The sequence below is a fragment of the Mobula hypostoma genome, chromosome 9 (assembly GCF_963921235.1).
Source record: "Mobula hypostoma chromosome 9, sMobHyp1.1, whole genome shotgun sequence".
Classification (NCBI taxonomy): Eukaryota; Metazoa; Chordata; class Chondrichthyes; order Myliobatiformes; family Myliobatidae; genus Mobula; species Mobula hypostoma.
Window position 1 is genome coordinate 31,596,606 of NC_086105.1, and position 25,235 is coordinate 31,621,840.

General features: G+C 40.7%; 1 protein-coding gene across 3 annotated transcripts; it reads left to right on the forward strand.

Moving 5' to 3' along the window:
* Positions 1–683: 683 nt before the first annotated feature.
* prdm4 (PR domain containing 4) lies at positions 684–24,706 on the forward strand. 3 transcript variants are annotated; one of them, XM_063057986.1, is made up of 13 exons: positions 684–752; positions 5,479–5,562; positions 6,211–6,268; positions 7,848–7,978; positions 9,657–9,842; positions 13,186–13,983; positions 15,444–15,593; positions 17,299–17,417; positions 18,631–18,716; positions 19,046–19,173; positions 20,456–20,722; positions 21,983–22,151; positions 22,943–24,706. In XM_063057986.1, exons 4-13 carry the CDS (start codon positions 7,849–7,851, stop codon positions 23,250–23,252), a joined length of 2,343 nt encoding a protein of 780 aa, XP_062914056.1. In that variant the 5' UTR covers positions 684–752; positions 5,479–5,562; positions 6,211–6,268; position 7,848; the 3' UTR covers positions 23,253–24,706. The 3 variants fall into 3 exon arrangements, with proteins under 3 accessions (XP_062914056.1, XP_062914057.1, XP_062914058.1); XM_063057987.1 differs by lacking the exon at positions 684–752 and adding an exon at positions 2,127–2,262; XM_063057988.1 differs by lacking the exons at positions 684–752; positions 5,479–5,562 and adding an exon at positions 2,128–2,262.
* The last annotated feature ends 529 nt before the right edge of the window (positions 24,707–25,235 follow it).

Below are 25,235 nucleotides of genomic sequence, written 5' to 3' on the forward strand. Positions count from 1 at the left end.
GGAGGAAACCAGAGCACCAAGGGGAAACCCAGGCGCACTAGGAAGCAACATACAAACTTGCTTACAGAGGATGCTGGAATTGAACTCCAAACTCCAATTGTACTATCTTGCACTGTACTGCTGCCACATAATAACAAATTTCATCAATAAAACCCTGATTTTGATTCTAAGTCAGGCACGGTACTATTCATAGAATCCTACTGTGTAGACAATGACTTGTCTGGTGCCCTTGCTTGACGACAATCCAAAGTTACTTCAAAGCAGGGCACTTTGCAAGCATCTGTGATGTGAATAAACAAGCACTCCAATAAAAAGCAAAAAAAGAGCTGCAGATGTTAGAAGTGTGTAATAAAAACAGGGAATGCTGCAATTAGTCAGCAAGTTAGACAGCAACTGTGATGAGACAAACACTTCAAACCAATCAGAACCAAAAAAAAAGGACAGCTACCTGAAACTCCGTTCTTCTCTTTCTGCAGATGCTGCCTGACTTGCTGAGTATTTCTATGGTTTCGGGCAATTCTAACATGCTCTTCTTTTTATTGCAGCTCATTGTGCAGTAACATTGTCTCCAGCGTGGGGTGAGGTATCTTAGGGGCGTTGCCCGAGTTGCTCTACCGGCGGCAAGGGGAAGGATCGCAGCGTCTGCCGTGTCGGGAGGGGAGCAGTGGGGGGCGCCGGTTGTCGGCGGTAATGGCGCATGCGCAGCCGGGCGCTGTTGGCCGGCGGTGGACACGAGCCGCGCGCGCTGACAGGTCAGTGACAAACGTTCGCTGGGAACAACAAAGGGCGGCAAGCGGCGGAGCGCGAGCGGCGCTCGGAGGCCGGCGGCGCGACGCGGCTCGAGCGGCACCGCTGACCCGCTGCTCGCCACCCGACACCCGACACCCGACACCCTGCCTCGTTCCAGCGGCCGCTCCCGCTTCCCCTGCATTCCCGTCAGATGTTGCAGTGAACAGGCCGGGGACTGGGATTCACGGCACCGCGTACACTGACCACAAACTCGGCACCGCACCAGCCCCTGAGCAACGGCTCCACACACACGGGCTGCTAGTGCGCGGGTGTCTCTTACGGCAGCACAAATGCACCGATTCTGCACTGGCTGTGCCTGCAGCAACTCTTTAAGGCCTATGTTGACATCGACTCTTAGCACGGGCTGTGTTGCACTGATACGCTGCACGATCGATGCTGCAGCAACTCTCTCTGCAAGGCCAAGTTTGCACTGACTGCAAGTTGTGTCCACGTTGACTTTGCACGAACTCTTTGCAAGGCCTTTATGTGCACGAGTCAGGAAGGGCTGTGCTTTCACTTTATTTACAGCTCTGCAAGGACGATGTTTCTTCCGACCCTGCGCAGCCTGTGCCAACTCTAACTGCATAGTCTGTAGTAGTTCGGTTGACTCTGCGAGGGATGTGTTTCTATCAACTATATAGCCTAGGCCTACGTTCTGTCCGCGAACTTTATTTACATCAAGCCCGCACGGGCTGTACTTGCACAATCTGTGTGAGCCATATGGTACTGTCTGTAGGGGCTGTTTCTACACAAACTGCTCGGCCAATGTCTACTGACCTTTAATGCTCTTCACAGGGATTCAGTATGGACTACAACAACTCTGCACTGGCTGTATGCATAATTCTGTATGGACAGTTCACAAATACAGCACCAATTGTAACTGTACTGACAGCATCAGATGTGTTTTCATCAAATTTGTATGAATGATGTCCACACTGATGCTATACAGCTTATACCAACTCTACAGTGACTCTACACTGGCTCAGCATGTTGTAAACTGATTCTATGGCTATACCTATAATGCCTCTGCATGGACTATTTTTACACTATCTGCATTGACTCAGTACACTTTGTGACCATATGGACTGTGTGAATATTGACTTGGCATGATCTCAGCTCATACTGTATCTATGCCAAATCTGCATGGCCTGTGTCCACACCAGCTAAACACAGGCTGTATTCAAACTTTTCATAGACAATAGGAACACTGGGTCTGTACTGACTGGAGCCTACACCGACACTGCATGGATTGTACCCAAATGGACATCAATGACGATGAACCTGCACGGACGGTTCAGATCTTGAACAGGCTCTGTTTGTGTTGGCACTGATTCTCCCTGAGCTTGTGACTATACTGACTTCCCATGATGTACATATGTGGCCACCAAACTCATTCCCTGTGTTTGCTCTGTGTATGTTCTGTGCCATCTCTGCAGAGTCTGAATGGACTGAACACCTCCTGAGCCTCTTTTAGTAAGATTATCATTGCCTGAGTTTGATTTCTTTTTTTGTGGGTGTACATTTGTTGATTGCTGTGATTTGCAGTCTGAAAAGTTACAATACAGCCCTGATATAATGGGGTGATATACTGTGTCCGGTGCTCCCGATGTGGCCTTTTATATATTGGCGAGACCCGACGCAGACTGGGAGACCGCTTTGCTGAACACCTACGCTCTGTCCGCCAGAGAAAGCAGGATCTCCCAGTGGCCACACATTTTAATTCCACATCCCATTCCCATTCTGACATGTCTATCCACGGCCTCCTCTACTGTAAAGATGAAGCCACACTCAGGTTGGAGGAACAACACCTTATATTCCGTCTGGGTAGCCTCCAACCTGATGGCATGAACATCGACTTCTCTAACTTCCGCTAATGCCCCACCTCCCCCTCGTACCCCATCTGTTACTTATTTTTATACACACATTCTTTCTCTCACTCTCCTTTTTCTCTCTCTGTCCCTCTGAATATACCCCTTGCCCATCCTCTGGGTTCCCCCGCCCTTTGTCTTTCTTCCCGGACCTCCTGTCCCATGATCCTCTCATATCCCCTTTGCCAATCAACTGTCCAGCTCTTGGCTCCATCCCTCCCCCTCCTGTCTTCTCCTATCATTTTGGATCTCCCCCTCCCCCTCCAACTTTCAAATCTCTTACTAACTCTTCCTTCAGTTAGTCCTGACAAAGGGTCTTGGCCTGAAACGTCGACTGTACCTCTTCCTAGAGATGCTGCCTGGCCTGCTGCGTTCACCCCCAACTTTGATGTGTGTTGCTGATATAATGTGGATTGCTAGACTGAATTTGCTTCCAGTATGTATGTGATAAGTAGTGGATATTTTGTGTTATATTATCTGTATACTTGCTGAGCTTCAACAGGCTAAATTTTTGCAAGCTTTGGAATGGGTACAACTAGATGATACTGGACCCACCAAATCCCATTCTTCTCTCTCCTGCAAAGATCAGGTGGGAAAGTGTAGGGCTAAGGAATAAAGAGATACTGTAAGCCTTCAAACTGAAGTTGGAAAAGATTTCTGTACTTAATGTGTGATGAGAATTAGGAAACATCTTTTGAAAATGAGCTATCTTCTACTCGGTCATCTGTTAATTTTATATATATGAGTGAAATATTATAGACAAAACAATTATTTAAAGAACTGGAAGTATCTGGTGTTAGGTCACAGATCAGTTATTAACTCTTGAATGTTGTTACTGACCAGAGGTAAATGGTGTATTCCTATTCTTCTGTTCAGTACAGAAGGCAGTCTTCATGCACGGTTATCTCTGCTGTTATCCAAGGGCTCATTGTTGGTTCTCCTATATGTGAAAATCATTCAAAGACCCAGGTTCCCATATGTGTGCTGGCAGCACTCTGCTGTACCTTGCTGTCACCTCTCATGACCCCACCACAGTCTCTAAATTGTCATACTGCTTATCTGACATCTAATACTGGAAGAGCATTTTCTCTAAGAATTGGGAAGAATGGAGCCATTGTGTTTCATCCCTGTCACAAACTCTGTTCTCAGGCACTGACTGGTAATTGTGATGGAACAGCATCTGACTAATTTCCAAATTTTACTTGGACGTGAATTTAATCTATTGCATCAGTGAAGACTGACTATTTACACTTGAGTGACATTATGTGAATCATCTCATTTCAGCTGATCTTGTAATCGCCATCCATGCCCTTGCCAGACATTACTATTGCTGTGCACTTCCGAGCAGCCTCCTTCATTCTACCCTCCATGCACTTGAGATCAACTAAAGATTAGCTGCCCATATCTCAACCCATAATAAGGCCCTTTCACCCACTATCTTCAGTGATCATTGATCCATATTGCAGAGTCTTCACTTTAAAATTCTCATCCGTGTTTTCAAATCTCTCCATAGTCGACCTTCCCTAGCTCTGTAAGCTTCAAGTTTCAGATACCTGCATTTTCACCTCTTCATTTCCATTGAATTTATTCGCTCCTTGGTCAGTGGTGTTGCCTTCATCTGGCAAAGCAGTAAAGTCTAGTATTTCCTCTTTACAACTTTCCTCTCTTTTCCTCTCACTTCTTAAAATATAGCTCTTTGACCAAGTAGAATGCCTTTTAAAAAGTATTCACCCCCCCCCATTGAAAGTTTTCATGTTTTGTTGTTTTACAACATTGAATCACAGTGGATTTAATTTGACTTTTTTTGACACAGATCAACAGAAGAAGACTTTGTGTCAAAGTGAAAACAGATCTCTACAAAATGATCTAAATTAATTACAAATATACAACCACAAAATAATTGATTGCATAAGTATTCACCCCCTTCAAGTCACTATATAGTAGATGCAACATCAGCAGTAAGCTTTGCACATCTGGACACTGTAATTTTTCTCTCTTCTTTATAAAACTGCTCAAGCTCTGTCAGATTGCATGGGGATTGTGAGTGAACAGTCCTTTTCAAGTCCAGCCGTAAATTCTCAATTGGATTGAGGTCTGGACTCTCATTTGGCCACTCCAGAACATTAACTTTGTTGTTTCTAAGACATTACTGTGTAGCTTTAGCTTTATGCTTAGGGTCATTGTCTTGCTGGAAAACAAATCTCCCAAGTTTTGCATCAGGTTTTCCTCCAGAATTTCCTTGTATTTTGCTGCATTCATTTCACCCTCTACCTTCATAAGTGAAGCATCCCCACAGCATGATGCAGCCATCACCATACTTCACGGTAGGGATGGTGTGTTTTTGATGTACGGTGTTTGGGTTATATTAAACATAGCGTTTAGTTTGATGGCCGAAAAGGGCAATTTTGGTTTTATCAGACCTTAGAACATTCTTCCAGCTGACTTCAGGGTCTCACACATGCCTTCAGGCAAACTCTAGCCAAGATTTCATGTGAGTTTTTTTTTCAATAGTGGCTTTCTCTTTGCCACTCTTTCATAAAGCTGCAACTGGTGAAGCACCTGGGCAACATTTGTTGTATGCACAGTCTCTCCCATCTCAGCCCCTGAAGCTTGTAACTCCTCCCTAGTTGTCATAGGTCCCTCACTAGTCCTCTTCTTGCACAGTCACAGTTTCTGAGGACAGCCTGTTCTAGGCGGATTTATAGCTGTGGCATATTCTTTCCTTTTCTTGATGATTGACTTAAATGTAGTCCATTTAAGTTGCCTGGAAATTTGCCTGTATCCATCTCTTGACTTGTGCTTTTCAATAATCTTTTTACAGAGTTACTTGGAGTGTTCTTTTGTCTTCATGGTGTAGTTTTTGCCAGGATACGGACTCACCAGCAGCTGGACCTTCCAGATACAGGTGTATTTTTATTACAATCAATTGAAACACCTTGACTGTACGCTGGTCTCTGAAAACAAATCTCTATTTAACTAATCATGTGACTTCTAAAACTAATTGGCTGCACCAGTGATGATTTGGTGTGTCATATTAAAGGGAGATGAATACTTATGTAATCAATTATTTCGTGTTTTATATTAGATCACTTTGTGGAGATCTGTTGTCACTTTGACATGTGTCTTTTTCTGTTGATCAGTGTCAAAAAAGCCAAATTAAATCCACTGTGATTCAATGTTGTAAAACAATAAAACATGAAAACTTCGGGGGGGGGGGGTTTGAATATTTTTTATAGGCACTGTATATGGTTATCTGTCCTTGTCATGTTCACAATCAATTTTTGCTTAAAACTGTTTGGTAGAGTGCATTGCTACATTTTGCCATGTTGTTGATGGTATTTGCATGCTGCAGAAGAGTACCCTTGTTGGATCTGTGCTTGACATGCATTTGCCATGGGTGTGATTATGTGGGGATAGTGTGCAGAAGTAGAGGGGATGTATTTGTATTGCACTAGACTGGATTATGTGCATTGATATCCACACAGATCTAACTATAATTTCCGCTTAGTTATTATAATAACTGATATTTTTCTACTTTCTACATTGGGAACAGATGGATGATTCAACCGTGAAAACCTTTTGGGACAGAGTAAGAAAGAAGACTTATTCAGGTATATCCCTGTTTTTCTTTTGGCATCAGAAGAAGCATTTTTTTTTCCTTCTCAAAGTGTGTACTCTGCTGATTTTTCTATTTGATATTTTTATTGATAACTCATTAAGGAAGTGAATCTGCTAAATCATAGAGCTAAATCACAGGGGTTGAAAGGGACATTATTTAAAGCTATGGGAAATGGACGTGGAACAGTTTTTGTGGATTTAAAAACGCAAACACGAGGAAATCTGCAGATGCTGGAATTTCAAGCAACACATAAAAGTTGCTGGTGAACGCAGCAGGCCAGGCAGCATCTCTAGGAAGAGGTACAGTCGACGTTTCTGGCCAAGAAACTTAGTTAGGACTAACTGAAAGAAGAGCTAGTAAGAGATTTTGTGTGTTGTTTTGTGCTCATTTGACCCTGGTTTTGGACAAAGGAGTATTAAAAGCACTGAATTAGAATCAATACAATTCAAAAAGAGGATGCATTTTCTGGAATTTAATATTCAGTAAACGGATGCAGAAATACACTGTAGGAGCAGAAAACTGGTTTCATCCTGATCTATGATGTAGATGCAGTTATTGTGCAAAAATTGCAGTTGGCAAAATATCTCATTACAAATGTAGGTTAATCTAATTTACTTAGTAGAATCAGAATCAAAATTTAGTTCAATTTCAGTGGCATATGTCGTGAAATTTGTTAACTTTGCGGCAGCAGTACGAGACATGGTAAATACAGGGAAAAAAAAACTGAATTACAGCAAGTCTGTGGGTGTATATGTAAGTACATATATATATAAAATGGCTAAATTAAATAAGTAGTGCGAAAAGAGGATAAAAAATAGTGAGGTAATGTTCATGGCTGCAATGTCCATTTAGAAATTGAATTGCAAAAAAGAAGAAGCTGTTCCTGAATCGCTGAGTGTGTGCCATCAGGCTTCTGTATCTCCTATCTGATGGTGACAATGAGAAGAGGGCACGTGCTGGGTGGTGGGGATCCTTAATGATGGATGCCGCCTTTCTGAAGCACCACTCCTTGAAGATGTCATGGATACTATGGAGGCTAGTACCCATGATGGAGCTGACTAATTTTACAACTCTGCAGCTTACTTCGATCCTCTGCACCCCCTCCTCCCCCCCCATGCAGCCAATTATTATGCTGTCTGCGGTACATCTGTAGAAATTTGCGGGTGTTTTTGGTGACATACCAAATCTCCTCAAACTCCTAATGAAATATAGCAGCTGTTTTGCCGCCTTTATGGCTGAATCGATAAATTGGGACCAAGTCAGTAGAAAAAGATACTGTAAGTGCCTTGTTTTCTTTATCTGGTGTATCTAAGTACAGGTCGACCTTCACTAATCCGACTACCTGTAATCCGGTTCCTTCGATAATCCGGCACTGATTATGCTTAATGTGATCCTTCTGTAATTCAGCGTTTTTACTAATCCGGCACTCCTCAGGTCCCAATGGTGCCGGATTAGTGAAGGTCAGCCTGTACTGCTTCCTGGGTAATTTGATGGAGAGGAAGTGTCAGAGAAGGAATGTGGTTCACTTTAGACTGTGGTCGCCAATCACATGTTCATTCTGAATTTTTCAGCATGAATGATATCAACCTGAGTCCTGTGGGCATGGATCAACTGAGTGCTTCTTCTGTTAGCAGTAACTTGCCTGTAACCGCAAGTCACCTGGGCATGAGTTCACCCACCCACAACCCTCTCCCAACTCCAGGTAGGAAATGCTGGTCTAAACTTGGGATAATTCCGAGTAATGGCAAATATTTCCTATCAACTGTTGGACAGCAGCCAGTCCGTCCCCTGTGATGTTCAGTGAACTAATGAATACCGGATGTGGTTTCTTCCCTTTGCATTGTCACTTTTTTTTATGATAATCTTACTAATTAAAGCCATTAAGTAAACAAGTTCAGCCCCTCTCAGACTTTTCTTGGGAATTGGGATTTTGTTGATAGTCAGCATCATTGTAGGATCGTAATGCTATGTCCTTAACTTAGTTTATGTCTTTTTGAACCAATATGATTTATTAGTCTTAAGCCAATCTACAGAATTGCAACTGTGCAATCAATAATGTAAAGATCTCTGCATAATCTATGTCAGGCCTTATTTGAGTAAATTCCAGAGTTCAAGTGTAGATTTGATCCTCAGGCTCTTTGAACGTGAGAAGCTAGTAGAGCCAAAAGAACTACATTAATCCATTTAGTTACTTAATTTGATATTAAAACACGAAGTGCCACTTTGCTGAACAATACATTTACAGTCAGACTCTGTAATGTGTATCTCTATTACAAATTTGATGATCACTGGGTTTATGAAAAGTCTCTGGTCCAAATGTTAAAATCTTGTGTTAGGGATGGTCATGATTCACAACGGTTCCAAGTAAGTTTCATGGCAGTGCTGATAGAACAAAGACAAAGGCCGCTGTTTTCATAATGCATTGAGAAACTGAGAACTGCAAGCACTGTCAAAGCTGAATTAGCAACTCACCCACTGGAGTGTCTTTGCCTTTTACCCAAGACTGGATTGGATTGAAGATTATTAACTAGGTACAGGAATTTCACCTATCCTTGAGTGTAAGGTAAGGGATTTAAGGAGATCTCAGGTTCTCTCAAATCTTTAAGTTTTGATTGCTGCCCACTTAACCCCATGACCAGTAGGTGTGGATTGAGATACAAGAGATAAACTGTTTAAAGAAACAGAAGGAAGGATCTAGAAATTAAACAGAAATTGCTGGAACTACTTAGCAGATCTCTGAATCATACAATTATACAGCACAGAAGCAGATTCTTCAGCCCACCATGTTCTACCTTACAATCTCATTTACACATGTTATGTTTGTGCCCTTCTCTGCTTTGGTGATTAGGTTGCTTGCTTAGATGCTTCTTAGGCCAGGCATGTGTGGACGGAATATATTCTAACTGGGATCTATGGCCTCTGAATAATTTCAGTGTCTTCATGTCCTCCAGAATTATGATCTGGATCATTAATTTGAAACTGAACATCCCAAATGCATGTCATAAGATTCAGTGATTTTTCCCTAGTACTTTGGAACTATTTCTGGGATTCCATTCTCACTTGAGTCAATGCCGTGATGTCATTGTGGGGTATCACAGCAGTCAGAGAAAAATTATTACAGATTGTGATAGTTGTGGGAAGGACTTGTAGTTAGTTTAGACAACAAGCAATCTCTTATAGGAACTCGGTGAATGAAGCAGCATTTGTGGTAGGAAAGGAATCGTCGATGATTCTGGTCAGAACTCTGCATCAGGTCCTTTGAAGGCAGTGCATGCTGCCATGTATTTATAGTTAGCTTACTCTTGCTCAGGCAGGATGTTTAATTATGTCACGCACCACATTTGCTTGTTTTAATTAATTTCTTGGTCTTTCAATTGTAGGAATGCCAGTGGCAATACCAAACCTTAGTCCTTCCTTGGGCACTCTCCCGTCTGCCTTGTCATTAATGCTTCCAATGAGCATTGGGGAACGTGGAGTAATGTGCAGCATTCCAGACCGGAATTATACTTTACCACCACCTCCTTATCCACACTTGGAGAACAGCTACTTCCGGCATATTTTACCGGGTAAGTGAAGACCTAACTGCAAAAGGGAAGCATTTAGCTTAAGATTACTTCTCATTTTGACAAACTGTCAAGGTTAGACTGTGTTCCGGTCATTGATATGCTCAACACAGTTCTCCATGTCTGTTGTCCATTAGCCCTGTCCTTTTGGGTACACTGCTAACTCTCAACGTCTGCCACACTTCCTTATGTTATTGTTTATCACTGGTGTGTGTGCTCTTCATCTATGTTTACAACCACTTTGTTATCCATTCATATTTCAGTGTTGTTTCACATTTTCAATTCACTTTTACAGTTTCTTTCACATCTCTTTGCCCTTTCTATGTTGCCACTTTCACATTCCTTTCATTTCATTGTGCTGTTTCTCGCTGTGTTGACTTTCACAATCTCTCCAACTCCTTGTGCTACCTCCTATGCACTTTGTGTTGCTCTGTTTTGAAGTTTCTTCCCTTTTAGCAGATGGCAGCAAATTCGTTAATTGCAGAATGGTCCACTAGGTTTTTCATATGATTTTGTAATAGCACCACCCTGTCTCTTAATGTTGAAATTATTTATTACTATTTCCTTTGGCTCCTCCTCTAAGAGTCTGGAACAAGCAGTCTAGCTACTCCCGTATCTCATGAACATTCTTGTACAATTGGTCACTGTATTAGCTCTGGCAGGTATGACCTGTTTCAGACCCATGAGAATATTGACGGCTCCAGCAAGATGAGTTACTGGGTTTTATTGAGATATTACTTTCCCCAATATATTTGATTTTTAAGTACTCTACAAAAAACCTCACAAATGGGGGACTTCATTGTGCAGGTAGATTGGGAAAATTAGGTTGGTGCTGGATTACAGGAGGGGGAATATCTAGAGTGCCCATGAGGTGGCTTTTTGGAGTAACTCGTCGTTGAGCCCGGTAGAGGATCCGCTATTCTGGATTGGGATGAACCTGGATTAGAGAGTTTAAGGTAAAAGGGGCAAATTATCATAATATCAAATTCACTCTGAATTTTGAGAAGAAAAAGCAAAAGTCAGATATATCAATATTACAGTGGAGTGAAGGGAATTACGGAGGCATGGCAGCCAGATTGGCCAGAATTGAATGGAAAAGAACACTGGCAGGGAAGGCAGCAGAGCAGCAATGGCTGGAATTTCTGGAAGCAATTTGGAAGGCACAGGATATATACATCCCAAAGAGGAAAAAATATTCTAAAGGAAAGATGACACCACCATGGCCAACATAAAACCGAAGAGAGGGTATTTAATGGAGCAAAGATTAGTGGGAAGTTAGAGGATTGGGAAGCTTTTAACAACCAACAGAAAGCAACTAAAAAAGTCATTAAGAAGGTAAAGATGGAAGTCATTAAGAAGGTAAGCTAGCCAATAATATTAAAGATACCAAAAGTTTCTTCAGATACATAAAGTGTAAAAGAGAGGTGAGAGTGGATATTAGACCATTGGAAAACAACACTGGAGAGGTAATAATGAGGGACAATGAAATGGCGGATGAACTGAATAACTATTTTGCATCAGTCTTCACTGTGGAAGATACTGGCAGTGTGGTGGAAGTTCCATGTGTCAGGGGTCATGAAGTGTGTGACGTTACCATAACTAGAGAGAAGGTTCTTGGGAAACTGAAAGGTCTGAAGGGAGATAAATCACCTGGACCAGATGGTAGACACACTAGAATTCTGAAAGAGGGAGGCCAAAGAGATTGTGGCGGCATTAGTAATGATCTTTCAAGAATCAGTAGATTCTGGAATGATTCGGAGGACTGGAAAGTTGCAAATGTTACTCCACTCTTCAAGAAGGGAAAAAGGCAGAAGAAAGGGAACTATAGGCCAGTTAGTTTGAGCTCAGTGGTTTGGAAGTGTTGGAGTTTATTACTAAGGATGAAGTCTTTGGGAACTTAGAGACACATGATAAAATAGGCTGTAGTCAGCATGATTTCCTCAAGAGAAATTCTTGCCTGACAAATCTGTTGGAATTCTTTGAAGAAATAACAAGCAGGACAGACAAAGGAGAATCGGTTGATGTTGGGTACTTGGATTTTCAGGCGGCCTTTGACAAGGTGCCACACATGAGGCTGCTTAGCAAGCTACGAGCCCATGGTATTACAAGAAAGATTTTAGCATGGATAAAGCAGTGGCTGATTGGCAGGAGACAAAGTGTGGGAATAAAGGGAGCCTTTTCTGACTGGCTGCCAATGACTAGTGGTATTCCACAGGGGTCAGTACTGAGAGTGATTCTTTTTACGTTATACTTCAGTGATTTGGATGATGGAATTGATGGCTTTGTTACAAAGTTTGCAGATGATATGAAGATAGGTAGAGGGACAGGTAGTTTTGAGGAAGTAGAGAGGCTACAGAAGGACTTGGACAGTTTGGAGAATGGGCAAAAAAATGGCAGATGGAATACAGTGTAGGGAAGTGTGTGGTCATGCACTTTGGGAGAAGAAATGAAAAGGATGACTATTTTCTAAATGCAGAGAAAATACAAAATGCTGAGGCATGAAGGGACTTGTGCAGGATTCCCTAAAGGTTCATTTTCAGGTTGAGTTTGTGGTGAGGAAGGCAAATGCTATGTTAGCATTCATGTCAAGAGGACTAGAATATAAAAGCAATGATGTAATGTCGAAACTTTATAAAGCACTTGGTGAGGCGTCACAGAGTATTGTGAGCAGGTGTGGATTAGAAAGGATTTGCTGAAACTGGAGTGGGTTCAAAGGAGGTTCATGAAAATAACTCCAGGATTGAATGGCTTGTCATTTGAAGAGCACCTGATGGCTCTGGGTCTGTATTCGCTAGAAGAATGAGGGGTGTCCTCTTTGAGACCTATCAAATGGTGAAAGGCCTTGATAGAGTGGATGTGGAGACAATGTTTTCTATGGTGGGAGTGTAAGACTGAAGAACACAGCCTCAGAATATAGGGGCGTCCTTTTAGAATGGAGATGCGGAGGAATTTCTTTAACCGGAGTGTAGTGAATCTGTGGAATTCTTTGCCTCAGGCTGCTGTGGAGGCCAAGTCTTTATGTATATTTAAGGCAGAGGTTGATGGATTCTTGATTGGTCAGGGCATGAAAGGATATGGATTGGGTCCGCCATGATGAACTGGCGGAGCAGACTCGATGGGCCAAACGGCCTAATTCTGCTCCTGTACTTTATGGTCTTATGGTCTTACCTTAGGCACATGAATAACAAGCATTTCAAATTACTTTCCACTTCACTGTTTTCACGCAGAAATTCTGTTCCTATCAATGCCACTTTGTTTTCTTAAATATTTAATGGGGAGACATAGATTGATCTGAAATGAATGTTTTTCACTTTCCCACTAGTTTAAATTTGTGTCCTTCTTGCAGGTATTTTGTCCTATTTGGCTGACAGACCACCTCCCCAATACATCCACCCCACAGCAATCAGTGTAGATGGCAGCCCTGGACTGCCTGTCTCCAGCAACCCACCTAGCCTGGATCATTATGAATCCAGCGGCGGAGTGAGCTTGGAGTCTGGCATCGTCTCAATTGACTCAAGACAAGTAGGAACTCATAGTTCCCAAAATCTGCACCAGAACAGCAACACAGAAGTCCCATTGGATGCCAGTATCTCCATGGAAACAGTTTCCAGAGTAAACAGCCCCATCTCGGCGGAAGGAATGAGTGAAGAGATGACAATAAATGGGGTCACAGGAGAGCCGCAGACATTGCCCTCTGGGTCGAGAAGCCATGAAACAATAACGGTGGAATCAGTGCAGAATAACTTGGAGCCAGAGGCAGTAGTAGGACAGAATACAGTGATTCCAATTCATGCAAACTCTCTGGAGTTGCCAGTTGTCATGGAACCAGAGCCAATGACTGGCCGGGTAAGCAACATGTCTGAGAATTCTTTGACTGATTCCATCCATCCTGCTGCACTGAACCCAAACCCAGGAGGAGTGGCTCTTCCTTCCTCTCACTCCTTATCTTCACTCGAGCCGGTACCTCTACACGGATCCAGCCTTGGACTGGATACAGTCTCCGTTTCTACCATTACAACTGATGTCTCCATGAGTTCCAACCAGGTTGATGTGTCTGCAGAAAACCTTACGTTTGTGTCAGGATCTCTGCAGATAGAGGACTCCAGTTCCAATAAAGAAAACCTCACGGATTCTTTCACAATCTGTAAGTTTTTTTGTCAGCATCATTGTTTGTGAAATTAAGTGGCTATGGAAATTGTAATGTGCTTCAAACGGTACACCGACATGCTGCTCCAGAGGTTCCCATTCCAGCTTAGTGTGAGATTTCCTGAAAGCTATCCTCTGTAAACTATTGAAGTGTGATAGAACGAACCTGTGAGTATAAAAACATCTTGGTCATAAGATCCCCCCAGTGCAGAGAGCAAAGTACTGACCTAAAGAAGGAGCTGCTTGGAAGGAAATAATGGCCAGGCTCATGCCATGTGTTGCTCATTTGTGCAGAATGATTGTGTGCAAGCAGGAACAAAATGTGCATTAACGTCACTGAATGCCCAGTACCCTCTGTGCCTTGGCACACCATCTGCACAGAGGAACAAGAGCAAAAATCTGGACAAAAGTACATGATTGTAAGCCTGAAGTTACTGAAAACTCTGCTGTCGGTTCCCCATGTCCCGATCACTCATTGCCACAGTGCTTGCAAGACCAATGCTGGCTCCTGAAGAAGCAACACTTAATTTTGGTATTAGGACTCATGTTTACAAATCCCATCATAATCTTGTCCCTTGCTGTGTTTATTCCTGCAGCCACCTAACCTCGAAGATCTCTGTTCTCCATTGATTTGGGGTCACTTACTTATTCCAGAATGAATTGTTGCATCATTGACATCCAGCTGCCAAGATGCCAGTTCTGTAATAACTCTACCTCTTTTAAGATACAGCTTCTGTGGTTTTGTTTTTGATCATCTGCAGTAATATTCCCCATGTGATATGGTATTGATAACACATTCATGGATAGCCATTGTTTCAGTATTATTTTCAATTTATTTATTTTTATTTAGAGATACAGACAGTAGCAGGCCCTACTGGCTCAACAAGCCCACGCTGCCCAATTACACCCATGTGACCAATTAACCTACTAACCAGTCTGTCTTTAGCTGGCTGGTGGTGTATTGGTGACCCACCAGACCAAGGCGAGTTGTCCTGGGTTCGAATCTGGCTGGCTCCTTGCACACTTTACATATGTACTAGATTGTGTGCCGAGCTAGCAACTCAGCCTTGTTAAAAAAAACGTACAATAAATGCTAAAGAAATGGCAAGGTTGCCACCCGATGCACCAGAAGGCGCGGAAAGGGACGCAACAGTAGTATGTCTTTGGGGTGTGGGAGGAAACTGGAGCACCCGGAGGAAACCCATGCAGTCACAAGGAGAACATACACATCCTTTACAAGCAGTGGCAGGAATTGAACCAGGGTGGTTGGCAGTGTTAAGTATTACAGCAACTACTGCATTATGGTATTAAAGGTGGTAAAAGTTGATTTTGTTATTGGTTTGGCTTGCTAGGCCACAGGTTGGTTGTGACTATGGCTTTGGGAGCTGGCTGCATTATTTTAATTGGGTCAGTTGAATGTGTGGTATTGGTGTAACTCTCCTTGTTCCTGTTCTTCAGGGTGTACTCTGTGTGATCGGGCTTACCCCGCAGACTGTCCCGAACATGGAGCCGTGACTTTCATTCCAGACACACCAGTTAACAGCCGAGCCAGACTCTCGATTCCAAGGCAGCTGACCCTCAGACAGTCCATCACTGGGGAAGATGTTGGTGTGTAGGAGGTTTTGTTTCGTTGTCTGTAAAATAAGATTGTCATTTTAGTGATTCTTTGCAGAATCTTCTGGGATTTTGTGGTAAAAATTTTTTTTTTGGCTGGTATAGGATATAGTAATGGTCTTGCAAGTTGATATGTTAATAACATGGCATTCATACACTATTAGGAACTCAGTGGGTCAGGCAGCATCTAGGAAAAGAGCACAGTCGATGTTTTGGGCCGAGACCCTTTGACCCGAAATGTCAACTGTACTCTTTTCCTAGACACTGCCTGACCTGCTGAGTTCCTCCAACATTTTGTGGGTGTTGCTTGGATTTCCAGCATCTACAGATTCTCTCTTGTTCATACACTGTTGTTTATTTTAGTTTGAGAATATTGCACTTACGTTTTTCATGGAAATTAAACTCTGGTCCTTTTAACAGCATCATTTAAAAAGGTATCTGCTTAATCTTCCTCTAGTATATGTTAAATCTATTGGTTAATTTATAAAACATCCTCTAAATCAGCCATTATTCCACACCAATACCAGCTGGTTTCTATATTGTCCCACTTTCCATCCTGGCTAATCTTCAGTTATTTCATTGTTCTATAAATCTACATCTTATATTTTTAACTATCCTAGAATAATAAATTATAATGTGCTTCAGTTGTTTCATTGGCTTGCTGCTGTACAGGATCCCATTCCAGCTTAGTCCAAGCCCCTTGGCAGAGATGTTCTATCGTAGACCAAAGTGTCATGTGTGATAGAAGGGCCTTGCACTCCAAACCTGTTATAAAAGTGTTTTGTTCAAAAGATCCATCAAGACCAGCAGAAAACTTTATTATTAGCACTGTTTGATCATGCTGATTGTCTTAATTAAAATCTTCATTTATTGCCTTAAAGGACAGATTTATTGAATTAATGAGATTGGCCCATCACACTGACTGAATCTCGCTGAAATTGACCCAGTACACAGACTTTTTCATTAAGATGGCTCTAGCATTTGCATAACTCACAGAAATATAAGATTAAACTTTATTATTTTAATTATTGTTGCAAGGTTGTACAGTCAAAAATATATACCTTAAAATACAAAATGTAGGCATTGCAGTATGAAAAAACACAAAATGTGCATTAAAAAGTAATAGTGCAAAATACAGATGTGAAATGAAACCATATACTTAAGGAGGAGGAGTTGTAGAGTCTTATAGCCACAGGGAGAAAAGACCTCCTGTGGCGTTCAGTTGTGCACCTAGGTAGAATCAAACTGTTACTAAGGGTGCTCCTCTGTTTGCCCAGTATGCCATGGAGAGGGTGAGAGGGACTGTCCATAATGCTCCGTAGCTTCTGCAGCACCCTCCTCTCAGACACGACCACCAAGGAATCCAGTTCCAAACTGATAATTTGAGAAATTGATTTCCCTGGCACATTGACAATGTTTCACTGAGATTTCCCAAGGGCACTGACTGTGTCTGTTCACAGAACTTGACCTGGAGATTAGACTGTGACTCACTGATTTGCACCTTGCCCATTCACTACACTTGCTCTAATACTCAGACAATGCACTAAAATAATCACCATTTGATTGATTCCCCCAGCAGCCTCTGACTAAGTTACTGAGACTGTATCAGCAAACTGTTTACGTTAGTTTGTTGCGGAATGCTGAATGTGTTCTGTATCAAGTTTGTCCCAGCTGACTCATTGTACCTGATCTTTGGTAGGTGTATGGAGTCAAGAAGCAATCCCTGTACGCACCTGTTTTGGACCTTTGATTGGACAGCAGATTAACCTGATGGAAATCACTGACTGGTCAAGTAAAAGCAGCACAAATATCTGGAAAGTTAGTATGACTGAAATATACCACAAAAACAAATCTTGGTGTTCTTGATTGTATTTTAAAAGCTTGGTGCTAAAAGATTAGTTTGTTCATGGTTAGAGCAATATACCCTTGCGTCTGAAACAAGCTACTGATCAATTGGGAATCTATGTGACTAAACAAATTTCAGATTACCACTTAAAATTGTATTAACAAATGGTGTCATTGGATGTGCCCTTGATTTGTACAGTGTGTGTGTGTGTGTGTGTAACTTTTCTTGTCCATTAGCTAACTTACCCAGGAAAAAGAGTTCAAGAAAACAGGGGGAGCTAGTTAAGTCAAAAGCAGTCATTCTGAACAACAGCATAACATTAATGAACAAAGTAAATAAAATGCTTAGTTCTTAGGTCAGAAATAAAATAGGAAATGTAGGAAAGTTATAGGAGGTCAGGCAGCTTCTATACAGAAACACAGAGAGGCATCTTTCAGGCTGATGACGGGTAACTTTTCTCTCTCCTTGTCCAACTTGCAAAATATGTCCAGAATTTTCAGAGGTTTCAAAGGTACGTTTAATGTCAGAGAAATGTATACAATATACATCCTGAAATGCTTTTTCTTTGCAACCTTCCACAAAATTTAATTTCAAATTTCCAATATCTGTTTTCGTTTCAGATATCTAACAACCTTTAATATTTTGTATTTTTTAGCCTTGAATGAAACCCAGTTAGGCTCCTTTTAGACTTGCATTTTGAGTACTGCATGTACGAAGGCAAAAGAGAGACAGAAAATAGCCAGAAGGCTAAGCTTGGTCTCAGAGGATATGGATGCATGTACTATAAAGGTCAAGGGAACAGACCTGCAGAAAACAAGATTATAGCTGAAGTCAGAAGCATTGACATATGAGTGCTATCTCAAATGGTCACACAGGGGGTGTGATTGGGTGGACAGATCACAGTGCTTTTAATGGGATTTTGACTTGTCAACAGTGATTAACTAGATGAGCTGAATGATCTGCACAAAGTTCTGAGCTTAGATGGTGCTGTATTCTGTGATAAATGTAGTAATATAGTTAAGTTTATGTATTATACTTGATTGTTCTGAGTCTGAATCTCTTTTTTGCTACACTTGGATAAGATTTTGTTAAAGTCTAATTTGTCTTTGCATAGTCTCATTTGTCACTGCACAGTCCATTGAAAAGGTCCTGCATGTTCTGTCATTTATTTGTTTTTTAATCCAGATATTTCGCAATTATGTTCTGGAATTCCAAATAGTCACAGCAGATGAGAACATCTGTAACTGGATGATGTTCGTGCACAGAGCCAGGTGAGTTAATTTGAGCCAGGCATACAGATTGTAAGGATGTGAGCTGTGTCACGTTCAAAGGATATTACACCGGCTAGGCTATGGCAGCCTCGAGTTAAACTGCGGTGCTTGAATATTCCTGCTCTTCTATTAAAATTGTTTCTGTCATCAGAAAACAATATGGAAAAATTACTCATTTGTAACTGTATATTCAGAATAATGGTCTACAAAAATGGGAAGACAGACTTTGTATTATTATCAAAATAATTAAAACCGTATACAGCAATATAATAAATGTATTTCAGGTGTAAACATTGAAACATTATCATTAGTTACTGCATGTCTTTTAGGACTCGTGAGGAGCAAAATTTGGTGGCCTATCCTCATAATGGGAAGATTTATTTCTGTACATCCAGGGAGATCCCCCCTGACCATGAGCTACTCTTTTACTACAGTAGGGATTATGCAAGGCAACTGGGTGAGACTTCCTTTTCCTTTGAGCTAGATATATATTTGTCAATTATCTTGGGTATTTTGACAAATAATTTTAACATTTTTATGGCTGTTTAACCTGTGTTCACTCCCGTCACAAACTTAAGTTTCATGACACAGATAAATAACGACAATTATAATTCACGTTCTTGAACAAAGCTGGAACATCTCTGGGAGCTGCCCTGTATACCTGCCTGGCTATCCTGTGTGCAAGTGGTCAGGGAATTAGGTGTTTGTTTTAGAATATCTGAACTGAAAACTTTATTGGCACCGCATTCACCCGTTGATCACAGTAAATGTAAAGAAAATCAAAACTTTCAGTATATAATAACAGTTGCTAATACTTATTGTTATATAAATCATGTGACTGCATTGTTTTATGGGTTACAGGTCAATGCCTGAATATACTGAAATCCAAGAATCGGATTTTAAGTTATTAAACTAGAGATTAAAATTAGAAAGAATGCGATATGTCCTGCAAGTTTTTAAAATACATTTCTGTATTCTTTAAATTTTTCTTCAATTTGCAATTTTTTTCTTGTTTGTCTATCATCAATTATTTTCTGATTTAATACATACAAAAGCTGGGAAACTTATCTGAAGTAGTATCATTTTTACTGTTATATATCTCTACTGTGCAAATAAAGTTTCCCATTTCATAAATATTTCCCTGTAAATGCAGAATACATATGCCTTTGAAAACGAACAAGTAGTCTGTCTAATGAGGACCGAAACTGGGCACCATAAAATGGGCCAGCCAGTACTCCTGCTGCCTTGTAGCTCCGGCAGCCCTGGTTCAGTCCTTACTTTTAGTGATCTCAGTGGTGCCTACATTCTTTGTGTGTCTATGTGAGTTTCCCCCTTAATGCTCTGGCTTCCCTCCAGATGTGCTGGTTAATATGGTGAGGGAGAGGGAGAGGGAAACAATTAGAAATATTGCAGGGAAATAAATTGGGCAATGGGTTTGATGCAGCTGCTCTGAGAGCTGACCGTGAACTTGAGAGGGCCAAATGACCACCTCTATAATGTAAGGAAATGAACTACTAAAGCCAAAATTACACACATAGCACTTCACATTGTATTATGGAGGAAACTTTGAGCTGCTGGTCCACGATACATTGGTACCTTTAATTAAGATTACTATAGCTAACAACAAATCCTGGCCTTCCCTGTTTCCTACATAAGATGACAAAAGGCACTTGTGATTCTACTCTGAAATATATTCACTGACTTTGAGGAATGGAATGTGTACGTTTATTTTGTTGAAGGGGTTCCCGAGCATCCGGATGTGCACATGTGTCACTGTGGGAAGGCTTATGGGACGTATAGTGAACTGAAGTTGCACCTAAGCAGCCATGGACAGAATCGGGAGAGGAAGTGGAAGTGCTCCATCTGCCCAAGAGCTTTTACCTCCTCTACCAAACTGAACGTTCATATGATGGGGCACATGGGGATGAAGCCGCACAAATGTGAATTCTGCAGCAAGGCTTTCAGTGATCCCAGCAACCTGCGAACTCATCTCAAGATCCACACGGGTATGCTACCTATTTGCAAAATGAGCTTTTTGCTAAATTTTTCTTTGGGCTCTACAGCTTGTCAGGGAATTTTTTTTTCCTTAGCATTTTCTGTGTGCTAAGTAAAATCTGGGGAGATGTTATTGAGCTTTTTTTAAAGACGATATTCATTTCTGCCAAGCTTCTTCAGGTGGGAACTAAATTACTTTTTTGTGTCTAGATGTAAAATTCTGCTCCATATTGAGAATAGAAATCAGCTGTCAGATGTTGGAATTGAATATTAGATATCAAAACCATTTTCACAGTTACAAGTTTGACATAACTGCATCTTTCTGGAGTTCTCTGTAATGTAATATTGCAACACGGATAGTCGACGTATGTGATTTGAATACACAATCTGTGCTGACACTACAACAATGCATTGTTAGTGTGGCTGTGCAGTTACCTGTTTTGATGGCCCAAATGGAATTTAAAAGGTTCTTTACTATTAATAAAGGATGAGACACGGTTCTAATGCTTTGACCAGCATTTCCCTCTGAACTAACATCATAATCATCAAAAATGATTACCACAGTTGTATAGGTAGCTACTGAACTGCTATGCAATTTATTGTTGATGTTCTAGGTTCTGAAAAATATAAGGCACAATAACTTGGTTTAACACTGTGCATTTTAACACTGAAAATATTCCAAGACATTTCGTAAGTTTTACAAATGCAATAATGTTGAGTGCAAAATGGAGATATTAAGAATGGTAACTAAAATTCATCTGATAAAACAAATGTTTGATGAAGTTCACAAAGGAGATGAGACAGAGTTATAGGGAGGAAATTGCAGGAACCAGGACCCAGCAGTGGAAGAAATGTGCAAGAAATAAAGTATCAAAAGAATAGGTGGATTATAGTGGTGAGTGGGGTTAGTAAGACTGGAAGTTTCACTAACTGGGATGGTAGAGGGTATTCAGGTGCTTAAGCACTAAAGAAAATTAAATCTAAAGCCGTGATAATGTAGGTCTCATTATAATTCAGCAAGGTTGGTGTCAATATACAAACTCGACCAGACCAATAGTAGGTGGTAGATCTTGCTGATTTTAAGCTCGGAAGCAGAAACCAGCCAGATGAATGGATTAGTTAAGTCTTAAGCAACCACACCATGGAAAAATGTTTCAGCATCCAAATAAGAATACTTTCCTTAAAACTAAATATAAATGGCTAACAGTGAAAATACATGCACTGCAATGAAGTGTCTTACAGTCTGAATAAGTAATTTACCTTTTTACCAGGTCAGAAAAACTATCGCTGTGAAATGTGTGACAAGTCCTTTACGCAGAAGGCTCACCTGGCCTCGCACATGATTATCCACACAGGAGAGAAGAACCTGAAGTGTGATTACTGTGAAAAAATGTTCATGCGGAGGCAAGATCTCCGTCAACATGTGGTGACCCATACACAGTAAGTTGTCATTTGTGGAAGACCTATCTTATTTTCCTTTAAAGAACACCATAGGATCTTCCTTGTCAATTAAGTATACAGATGCAGTTTAATATCTCATCAAAAGGCAGCGGCTATGGAAATTCAATATTCCTTTAGTATGCACTTAAAGGTCAGCCAGGCTTATATGCTCATCTCCAGAGTGAGGCTTGGTTACAGAGCTTCTGACTCTGAGCCAAGATAGGTAGTTACCCTAGGATCATCTTGCATGGTTGAATCAAAAGGCAACAGATTGCAAAGGTTTTAAAGATTAGCTTTATTTGTCACTTGTACATCGAAACATACAGTGAAATGCAACACTTAATCATCATTTGTGATGTACTGGGGCGGCCCTCCTGTGTTGCCTTGCTTCCGGCACCAACATAGCATGCCTACAACTTGCAAACCTTAACCCATATGTCTTTGTTTTGGGATGTGGGAGGAAACTGGAGCACCTGAAAAATGGTCATGGGAAGAAGATACAAACTCCTTACAGACTGCAGCAGAAATTGAACCCCAATTTTCCGATTGCTGCACTGTAAAGCGTTACACTAACCACGCTACTTGGGGGAGATATAGGAATACAACTCAAATATAAAGGTAGCATTTCTGTTTACCCATGCAAGTTGATATTAGCTTCCAGCAATTCGGATGCCTCGTTGCAGGTTAGAACTGAGGTGTATTTCTTTGGAATTACATTTGTGCATGACATTCATTCAAAAGCACTGAATTTTATTGAAAATTTTTAACCTAGTCTTCACATTTCCATGTAGAGAGCGACAGATCAAGTGTCCAAATTGTGACAAACTCTTCTGGAGGACGACCCACTTAAAGAAACATCTGAATTCTCATGAAGGAAGAAGGGATTTCATTTGTGAAAAATGTTCAAAAGCATTCTTAACAAAGTATCATTTGACTAGACACCTTAAAATTTGCAAAGGCTCCAAGACATGCCTGCCCATACAAGATCTAGAGGAAGAGGATGATGACGAAGTAGATAGTGAAGAAGAATTGTTACAGGCTGGCAGTGGGACTTGCCGTTTAACCAATGAAGATTACACCACAGAAGACAGTTCTCAATAATACAAGTACTGCAAATTACTTTAGTGATCGTCCCAACAAGGTGCATGAAGCATAGCTGGGAATAGAACTTTGAAAATCTGTGTGCCCTTCTAAGCAGAAACCTGTTCATGAATTTATTGCCGTTTTCATTGCTGTAAGAGGTTAATGGCTGCTCAGATTTCAGTGTTGTAAATGATTGCCATAATGGAATCTAGAATCCAACTTTTTTTTTACTTTAAGTGGATCAAATGCAAGATTGTCACCCCATATGAAGCAACAGGAAATGTTGCAACAATAATGCACCAACGGTGGGCAGCTTGGAAGTCTGCATCTGAGCATTTGTTTGCTCCATATTCACTAGCATGTTTAGTGAGATTCTAAAATGAGGAGTTCCTATTCACAGTCAGTCTAAACATCAAAATTTTATAGGATATTTTGTCAATCCTGTCCCATATAAATAATATAGTGAATCATACACTCATTGACAAATGATTGAAGACAGCTCAGTGACAGTATTTTGCCTTATTGACTGAGTAGCTATTTACCAACTTATAACATCTTGTTTCCAATTAATACCAATGTCCAGAAAAAGTGAAGTTTCATCAACATGCAACGTAAATTGCAAACTTAACACTGCTTCAAGGTACTAAATATATTAGCTGAGATTGTTTGTTTCCTCTAGACTGCATAGTCCAGTGTAATAAAACTCAGCAGAGGACGGTTATGCCAATATACACTTACAGCTTTGTCAAGAACTAATAATATTTCAAAAATTAATTTATCTTCAAAACTTTTCCATGTAGACTAGATGCAAACATACACAAAAGTAACTGATAGGACGAAGATACATGTTTTCTGCTGTTCTGTAATTAAAAAGCAAAGCTCAGACTTTTAACTCTTTGGCTCTCAGCTTTGGGTAGCCACCACATACCTCTTTGTGATACTGGAATGATTTTAAAATGTTTTTTGTACAATAACAGGTAAAGCTATGGATAAACAGATAAAAGGTTGTTAGCCAGAATGTATATTGTTGACATCTGCACCTATGTATATTTGTAAATGTTTGTAACATTATCCTTTACATTCCAATTAAACTGTAATATATAAAATATAAATTCAAGTGATAGTATTGTTCATGCTATAGGCAAAAGATATAATGTAGAATTTCAACTTTGCCTTCAGAAGCTGATTAATGCAAAAAAAAATATTCAGCTTATATTATGAAGTTGTTGCTTTCTATGCACTTTAACAGGTTTCAGTTTCTTGGGTAGTTTGCAAACTGCTGTATCAAGTCTTGATTTTATATATTTTGTGATTGTGTGTAATATTGTAGTTGCTCCCAGAGAGTTCAGAGCTAAATAATTCAAAATTAAAGTAGCACTAAGAAAGCTGAGCTCACAACTGATAATGTAATGAAGTAGCATGGGATTTGTCTACTCATCTAATTTCATGCTCTTCAGTAACCAGAAATATTAAAATCTTATACCTCAGCTGGTACTCTCTACTTCATGAGCCTAATCCAAACTGCCTAAAATTTAAAAACTCCTTTGGCATCGTTAGAGTGCTTTTTCAGAGACTCCTAGCCAAAATTGGAGTTCTTGGAATTGAAATGAAATTTGGTGAAACTGATTTGAGTAGCCTGAAGCAGAACAAACAACAGGGGAAAAATCCAAAATGGCAGCATGAGTAATTGTGCCATTTTTCATCCATGTTGGGGACCCTACTACTCACGATTCTAAATGAAAGACAGAAGATTTAAATCTACTCCCAACTTTTTTTTTATCCAGTCCTGCCGTAGGTTTTCAGCCCGAAACGTTGACTACTCTTTTCCTAGACGCTGCCTGGCCTGCTGAGTTCCTCCAGCATTTTCTGTGTGTTGCTTGGATTTCCAGCATCTGCAGATTTTCTCTTGTTTGCTTTTAGGTTGATGACCATTTATTGGAACTGAGTGAAGTTAGAAACTAAGAACGTTTTAAATTGTAGAAAAGGGGATGGGAGGGCACA